At 39.6% G+C, this 9364-nt stretch overlaps 1 protein-coding gene across 1 annotated transcript in view; it reads left to right on the forward strand.

The window, feature by feature from the left end:
- Positions 1-6889, forward strand: part of pidd1 (p53-induced death domain protein 1) — a 73958-nt gene extending 67069 nt beyond the window's left edge. Inside the window, exons 16-17 of the mRNA XM_072272266.1 lie at positions 1441-1567; positions 2889-6889. Of these exons, the coding sequence (XP_072128367.1) occupies positions 1441-1567; positions 2889-3126 (365 nt within the window). The 3' untranslated portion in view covers positions 3127-6889. The remainder of the gene's footprint in view (positions 1-1440; positions 1568-2888) is intronic.
- The last annotated feature ends 2475 nt before the right edge of the window (positions 6890-9364 follow it).

Here is a 9364-nt window from a genome sequence, read left to right on the forward strand (position 1 = left end):
CAACAGGCAGCATCTTTCTCCCTGGGTTGAAATGTCTCATACCATAATGTCTCATTAAAGCCAAGACCGACAGGCTCTGGGACAGCCTCTTCCACCAGGTCATCAGACTGATTAATTCACGCTGTCACAGTTGTATTTCTAAGCTAAGTTGACTGTTTTGTATCTTACTGTACATGCTATTTATTATAAATTACTATAACTTACACATTCAGATGGAGACTCAACGTAAAGATTTTTACTCCTCATGAATGCGAAGGATGTAAAAAATAAAGTCAGTTCATTACCAGAGAGCATGCATTTAAGGTGAGGGAGTAAGTTCAAAAAAAAAAGTGCAGGGCAAGTTTTTTAACATAGGGTGTGGTAGGTGCATGGAATGCAGTGCCATGGGTAGCAGTAGAGGGAAGTACGATAGAGACATTTATGAACCTCTTGAATGTGCAGGAATGGAAGGGACAGAAGGGATTAGTTTAGCTGGGGCATTTGGTTACTAACTTAGTTTGGGCCAAAGGGCCTCTACTTGTGCTGTACCCTTCTACACTCTAATCTCTGGAGAGAATTATAGAGCTACGTCGTGCAATTGGAAAAAGGAATTATTCACTCCTGGGATTAGATCTTGATCTGACATACATTCTGGAAAGTAACCTCGAAGGCTGATTAGACATTGATAGGGTCTCCTGGCTGTGCCATATTTTTGTGCGTTTTGAGAAAGCAGAAGACCTTGTCTATTAGGAACAGGTGATGGCAGTTTGAGATGCATGGTCCATCACTCTTTGAATGCCATCACTGTTGGTTTTGAACTGCCAGCACAATGCACTATTATTGATGTTTCTGTCTATTCACAGAGACAGATGGTGAAGTAACTATGGCCACTGTGCCACATCAATGCCTGTATTTGACCTGCTGCATTGAAAAATGTATATTTACTGTCTGACGGCATACAGTCAACCTGCTCAGTCTAGAAAATTAGACAAATGTGTTTGAGCTGTACTTTTTGTTATTGGCTCTGAGTTAGAATTGTGAGTAGAAATACTGCAGATTTGAAAGATCAGATAGAGTTTGAAATACGAAATTATGAGTGGTAATAAGATTTTTGTTTTCTCTCATAGCAAGGTGTCTGAAATTAGCAGCATAACATAAAAGGTTCAGAGGAGATTTGAGAAGGATTTTTTTTTTACCAAGAGAGTGGTTGGAATCTGGAAAATGCTCCCTGAGGGGAAGGTGGAAGCAAGTACTCTCAGAACATTTAGGTATCTGGACAGATACTTTTACAGGCTACTGAGTAAGTGCTGGTAACTGGGTAATTGAAGATCAGCATAGATATGGTGGTTCAAACCAGCCTGGGCTGTTTAAAGATGATTCTATAAGATCATAGGTACACACAAACACAACCTACTTCTTGATTTGTTGCAGTTCTAAATAATTTCTTATTTTATTGGATAGAAACTGGCTACCTGACTGAAGCTAATCTTCTGAGTATTGCCAGAAGAATCGGGTCAGAATGGCAGAATATTGGAATAAATCTCGGTTTACCTTACTCAGAATTGGAAAGAATAGCATACAACAACAGGTGAGGGAGATGTTTACCGTAGATATTTAACCTTCAGTTTATCTTTGGAATGAAACTGGTGTACTCAATGGAAATCCACAGAGTCTTGGAATGAACATGTAAATTCAATGCAGATGTAATGCGGTCAGGATCAAACTCAAGTCCCTTGAACACATTCAAGGATGACCTTAACTTCATCCTGAAATTTTGTGTAAACTATAGTCATTGTTTTTGCCCTGGTATGTTGGAACTATTGATGGTACTTTGACCGAGTCAATTAATATATTTTTATCATGAAGATATTTTTGTAATTAAGGTGATCTTTTGAAAGGTGAGTTATTTCAAAGGTTCAAAGTTTCATTTTATTATCAAAGTATGTATGCAGACTACAACCCTGAGATCTGTCTTCTCCAGATAGCCATAAAATACAGAAAACCATAGAAGTAGTTGAAAGAAAGACATCAATCCCCCCCCCGCACAAAAAGAAAATAAACGAAAACTCGCAAACCCCAAACCCCACCAAGCTCTCTCACACAGAAACTAACTGATCACCCTCATGGTGAAACAACAACAAGAGGGCAGCGACTCGAACCAGTGGTCCCTCCAAGAGCAGCGACTTAAACCCAGCAGCCTCTCTGAGAACCCCGCATTTGCCTCGATGTTTCAATCTTCCTCGATGCTTTAGTCAGCGAGAAATGTAGTCGATCATGGCCCCTCATCTCGTCTCTGAGCTTCTCCTAGTGGTAGCTCTTGCTCACATTGCTCTCCTGGAGTTTTCTCAGGGACAGCAGAACGTTCGCTCACTTGATCGAACTACAGACTGTAAGTCCCAGGCTCCAGCAGTTTCAAAACCAAAATTCAGATGAAGAGAATAAGTAGAAGGAGTTATTTCCTCCAGTTGCTACATTTAACTTTTTTTTTGCTGAAGTTAGTAGGAGCCCAAATAAGTTTGTATATTTATTAAATCACAAGTCTTCTAGAAGGGGTTACACTTTCTAATTATTTTGCTGCAGATTACTTGGGGCAGTGCCCTTGCTATCTGAACCAACAGCAAAGGGAGCACAGAAGCGGCTAAGGAGTCATCTGTTCCTTTGTTAACTTGAGTTACTATCCACTGCCCTCTAGCATCCCTCTCGCCACATGCACAAGCACTCAGTGGGAGAAACTGGGTCTGAAAGATGATGGGGAAGCAAGCCAATGTGCTTTGCTTATATAGTCCAGACAAAGTTAATACAACATCTTTCATAGAAATTGCCTGTAAAGGAAATGTTATTTAAACCATTTCTATGTTCTAAACCAGTGCTTGTCTTGTCTTTCCAAAACATGACCTCATTTCCTGTAGGGACAACCTGGATAAGCAAATCCTGGAAATGCTGTTCACTTGGGCACGTTGCAATGGAAATGTCTCAGGCTGCATCCGTCACCTCATTCAAGCAATGAAGGAGAGCGATCGTGAAGATATTGCTGAGGAAATAGTTAGTATAATTGAACTTGGCAAGAAGAAATACCGTGAGTCTATTCACCGAGTTGGACTGAGCCAAGAAAGCAGCGACAAAGATTCAGCCATAGCAATGGTATAAGCCTGAAGGCATTGATCCCGCAGGGAAAATACACTTGAATCTTCCGTGATATTACTTGAGGATAGATGGGAAGTTTTCCATTCCTATTAGAACTTTATTAGACTTTTATTTTTGCTGACTGTTGGTGTCAAGTGGCACAGTGAATTCTTAGTAGTACTACTGAAAAATTGATGGTCTTGTGTGCTTCTGGGCAAGAATCACAGAGTCCCTGTGTTTGTGTTTTATACAAATATAGAGAAGACTGCAAGACTGAACACAAATTTTGAAACAATGTGCAATTTTCAATATTATTGCAGTTAATGTTTGATGCCTTTTTATTTGACTATGTGTTACAAAGAGAAGCAAGCTTTCAATACTTCTCAACTTCTGCAGTTATTGATGGAACCTTCTGTTCCATCACAAACTGTTCACTTTTCTCTGCACCAGTATTTTACTGCTCTTTGACCTGCTAATCATCTCTTTTCTTGATCCCCATGCAGATTTATTCAGAAAAATTGATTGTTGTCCCACATCAACATGCAATTCTTTTCTTTATGAGTCCCCCAATGTTGCTTTGCTCTGATAGATGGGCAAGTGGTCTGGAATTCTGGCAGATTGGGTTGCTATATGCTATTGCTTATGGCAGTAGGAAACCAGGAAGAAAACTTAGGAACACTAGACTGTGTCTGCCTGTTTGTTGGACAAGATGTGTTAATTCTTCCATACTAACATATATACTGTTTGGATAAGTTTTGCAACCCAGTATTTAGCAGGGCCATGTTACATAACTAAATAAGTAAGTTAATGAGTTGACTTTGCTTTGTTAGATTTTTTTAAACAGCCAATTTGCACTTCCAGTGCCGTGTTAGCCTCCACACCTGCTTGCACATGGGAATTTTTTTTCAACCTTTGTGACCTTGCTAAGGATGATTGACAACTGGCCTTTCTCATTGTACATAAGCTTACCCACCAATATAAAAGCTTACTACAAACAATCATATGATTCTATGAAAGCTATAACTCTCTGCATCTGGAGGAAAATAATCAAATCAGGAATAAATCTTTTTAAAAACAAGTATGTATTCACTTAAAAGTTACACTAATTAATACTAACATGGAGTTTTCCTTTCCAGTAGATGGTAGTATGCAGTCATTGTCTTTCAGAATGGATGCAGCATGGTCAGATATGTTTGTAAATTCTAATTGTCTGTGGTATAATTTACAGTGTTGCACACAGTATTCCTTCCTGCATAGTTAGCAGAGCCTTTGTCAGTTCTGTCTTTCACAAAACTGCCTTCATCCTTTCCTCTCTTCCTCCATTTCAGAGGTTTGCCTTGACCAACTCCACCAACCTCCACATTCAACAAATGATTTTCTGCCTTTCCTGACTCCTCCAGCATAAGGCCAGCTCCTAAGATGGCTTCCCATGTTTCAAGTTGCTTCGGGTCTATTCCATTTTTGATACCTGGTTCCATTCACAATCATCAGCAACTCACCTCCCCTTCCCATGGCATCTTCTCATGCAAGCGCATAAAATGCAATGCTTATGCTTTATTCTCACCCTCTGCCCTCCAGGGCTTCAAACATTGTCAGGTGAAATGTCAACGTACTTGTACGATTTATAATTGAATATCTGCTGATCAGAATGCCTTATCGACGCAAGTTACATTAAGGTGGAAAACTTCCGTTTAATCCACTGACATGACTTCTCTCTTACAATCACCAATCCACTCTCGTCCCATCTGGCATTACTGTTACTGATAATTTTTTTTAAATGTAGGTACTGTAAATTTGAAAAAAAAGCAGAAAATGTAAGCAAATTAGCTTGCATTTATGGAAGAAAGTTAAAATTTCATCAGTAATATCAGAATTGAAGTATCTTCCAACTAAAATATTAACTTCTTTTTCCCCAGTTGTATTTCTGATATTAATGTATTTGATCTGCTACACGGTTCCATTCAATTGCAGCACAATTTCAAGGAGGGAATTTCATAAATTGCCACCTCTTTTTCTGTAGTGATTAACAATTTCAGAGAAGGATCCTACTGTTACCTTTTATACCTCCACTGCTTTCTATATCACATTCCTTTGCCTTGCTCCATTATTTCTTTTGTTGTTTAACCCATCCTGTCCTTTCACTCTGTCACTGACATTCTTTGCTTCTCCATCTTTATTTCCTCTCTGTGACTTAAAGCTAGCTCATCTCTAAGTTCTTTTCAGTGGTCTGCAGTGGAAAGGGTGAGCAGCTTCAAGTTCCTGGGTGTCAACATCTCGGAGGATCTGTCCTGGGTCCAACAGGTCAGGACAATCACAAACAAGGCATGCCAGGGCTCTACTTTGTTAGGAGTTTGAGGAGATTTAGTATGTCATCAAAGAGTCTTTCTATAGATGTACGTGGAGACTAGTTGATTACAGCCTGGTACAAAGCCTCCAGTGCATGAGTGTCTGCAGGGAGTTATCCAGCTCCATCACAGACACACTCTTCCCCCCCCCCCACCAATGGGGATTATCTGCAAGAGGTGCTGCCTCAAGAGGGTATCGTCCGTCATTGAGCACCTTCACCATCTGGGACATTGCCTCTTCTGTTTACGTACTACCGTCAGGGACCCAAACGCCCATACTCAATGATTTAAGAACAGCTTCTTCCCTTCCGCTATCAGATAGCCCATGAACGCTACCTCATTATTCCTCTTCTATTGCACTTTTTTTTGTTAATTATAGAATTTCATGTCTCAGTATTGTTCTGCTGTCAAAAAATAACAAATTCCATGTCGTACGTCAGTGATAATAAACCTGACTCTGATTCAATTTTGATGTGAAAAATTAACATTGTTTTCTCTCTATGGACACTTCCTGATGAGTACCTTTTACCAATCTGTGGTATTTACAGTAGTTCAAAAGCAAACTACCTTCATTCTGCTGGGCTGAAACAAAGTAGGCTTTGTTTTTAAATGAATCTCCTTTTATTTTTGTGTATATAACTGGGTGCTTGAGTATAGCATCTTAAAATAATTTTTGCACATATCATTTAAAGACTGCACTAAGCATAAGCTTAATTTCTGAATGTATTTCCTTTTAAATCTAGCAACAATTTCATGTTTATTTATTTTAAAATGTAGTTTGTTCAATGAACAACATAGTGTATAGACATGAATTAAGGTATTCTGAAATGAATTGCAATTAGAATATTGTGTCTTACTTTAAAATAATGAATATTGATGCTTTATCCTTTCAAAGAATATTATGTTGTCCCCACTCTCCCTAAGTTCACAGTTAAAAATTGAACTTGCCCCATAACACATTCCTCCCACCTTTGCTAATTTAAGAAATACCTAGGGTCTTGTATGCACTCACATGATTAAACTAAATTCAATTCCCCAGTGAAAGAGCACTGAGAGTTAACTCTAAATGACACTGTAAAGTACAGCATGGAAGGACTTGCTGGGATCAGCTCGAGATGTCCCCTGCAACTATATTCTCTGGGGATTATTACTCTGCCTCAGTGTCAAGTCCTAATGCTCGAATGTCTAGTGTGTTCAGTTAACGTTTGTCTAGATGGTGTAAATCATAAAATTTACTGCAGCAGGCATACCTGATTTGTACAATCCAATAGCAATCTGTTAAAGAAATTTGGATATAGAAATTAACCTACATCTCTTAAGATTGCTTTTCATTTTAAATATTTATTTGAAGTTGAATTGTTAATATAAAATGAGGTTCTGAGCATGAGTGAAGATGTAAAATCTTCAAATAAAATTGTTTCACAATTAAAGTGTGAAGTTGTACAGAATGTGTTCATGAGTTCTGTTGCTTTGGTGTGTTTCGTTGTCATAATTGTAGAGCACTACAGCACAGGAACAGGCTATATCACATCTGGTCCATGACGGTCAGGTTCTCTGCCTGGTCCCACCTACTTGCAACAGGACCATAGCCCTCCATACTTCTCATCTCTGTACCTATCCAAACTTCTTTTAAAGGTTACCATTCAACCTGTATCTACCATTTCTGCTGGCAGCTTATTCCACGCTCCCATCACATTCTGAGTGAAGAAGGTCTCCCTCAGATTCCACTTAAATGTTTCACTTTTCCCCGGAAACCTTTGATCTCTCAATCTGAGGGGAATATGCCTGCACTTGACATCAACAGTTGATTGTTGATGAAGAGGCGACCTTAGGTGTGAGTATATCATCAATAGACACAGCACAACAAGGGCCTCCTGAAATCAAAAGTTCACAGGACAGAAACATTGCCTCAGATTATGGAAAAAAATGATTGAGTGCACAGCAATCATCCTGAGATAACTGGCGTACAGGAACAACCACTCAAGCCTCCATTTTGTTATCAGCACAGCTTGCACTAAACCACAGTAACCAAATACAATCCATTACCCATGTATTTCTTCACCCAAACACGGTGAAGCATAAACAATATTGACCAGTCGTTCACTCATTTTCCTGTTGCACGTCTTCCACCTGATTTTGCCAGTCTGCTGCTCCTTCAAAGTTGATGGCCCAATGTCCGTAAGAAAGCTGCCAGAAAACTATTGACCAGCCTTCACAACCCCAGCTTAACGAGCTTCGAACAGCAACAAAGACAGTGGTGAGATCAGGGATATCATATTGGCAGCAATCATCCTTGCGTGGCAGACAACTTGGTTTCCATCGTCACACTTGGACATGGGCTGCCTTCCAAAGGTATTGCAATGAAAAGCAAAAGGTCAAACATCAGATGCTGTGTTCAAAACAGAGAACTCTGGGAATATTCAGAGGTTTGGCAAGGCCTGAGGAGAAGAGAATAGAACTACTCTTTCAAGTGGATAACCTCACATTTTCCATGATAAGTTCCGTTTCCCATGTTCTTGCCCACTGCCTCAGCTTGTCCATTACCTCACCCACCCCTAAAACCTCTTTCGTTTTTGTCTGTACTTGAATTCCTACTTAATTTTGGTTGGCACAAGGTGAAACAATGAAGATTATTCGGTCATGGTTACCCTTGTGCATGTTTTTCAATATTTCAATTAGTATTTTCAACACAATCATAGTTTAGTTTCTTAATCTCCACTGTCTAGTAATTATTAACCATTCATTTCATTTTTTCTTTCCTTCTCTGGGAAGTTGGTTAAAGCCTGTAATATTGCTGTTTTTTTCCACTTCTAATGTCTCTACAAACAAACCTGGTCAGACCAGCTATCTGCTAAAAACTTCTGTTTTTATTCAAACTTCACAAACTACGTAAAACTATACTTCTTGACTGGTAAACAAGAGAGAGAAAATATTAACTTTATCACATTTCTTCATTACCTGCAAACCACGTCTTTGCCCTTAATTCTTAATATTGTGAAATAGCATTTGTTTTCCCATACACTACAAGCTGTTCTCTGACACACAATACCACATGAAAAGCATAGAGATACTTAGAGCCAGTAGTTCAGTGGCCACGTTTCACATTCTGTGGTGAAGAATATCTTACCTCTCTGTAATCTGAGGACATACTCAACTCAAGGCAAACTACTCACTTTATACCCATGTGGCTAGGTACAGCTCCAATGACACATTTAAGTTTGCTGAAAACACCACTGCTTGTTGAATCAAAGGTGATGATGAATCAGCAGATGGGAGAGTGACTGAAAATCTGGCTGAATGGTGCCACAACAACCACCACTCATGCAATGTCAGCAAAACCGAAGAGCTGATTATTGACTGGAAGAGGAAGAAATGTGATGTCCATGAGCCAGTCCTCATTAGGGAATTGGAGATGGAGAGGGTCATTAAATTCCTTGGTATTATCATATCAGAGGATCTGTCCTGGGCCCAATATGTAAATGCCACAACAACTTACATTGAAGGCATGACTGTGACACTACTTTCTAAGAAGTTTGCATAGACTCAACATGTCATACAAAACTTCGACAAACTTCTATTGATGCACGGTGGACAGTATCCTGACCGATTGCATCACAGCCTGCTTTGGAAACACCAATGCCCTGGAATGTAAAAGTCTACAAAACGTGGTGAAAAAGCCCAGTCCATCACAGGAAAAGCCCTCCTCACTATTCAGTACATTTACAAGGAGTGCTGCCACAAGAAAGCAGTATCCGTCATCAAGGACCCCCTCCATCCAGGCTATGTTCTCTTTTTGCTGCTACAATCGGGAAGGAGATACAGGAACATTAGCTCCCTCACCACTAGGTTATTATCCTTCAATCATTAGGTTCCTGAACCAGCATGGATAACTTCACTCACCTCAAGGATGGGTTGCA

Source organism: Mobula birostris, chromosome 11 (genome assembly GCF_030028105.1).
Source record: "Mobula birostris isolate sMobBir1 chromosome 11, sMobBir1.hap1, whole genome shotgun sequence".
In the NCBI taxonomy this organism is placed as follows: Eukaryota; Metazoa; Chordata; class Chondrichthyes; order Myliobatiformes; family Myliobatidae; genus Mobula; species Mobula birostris.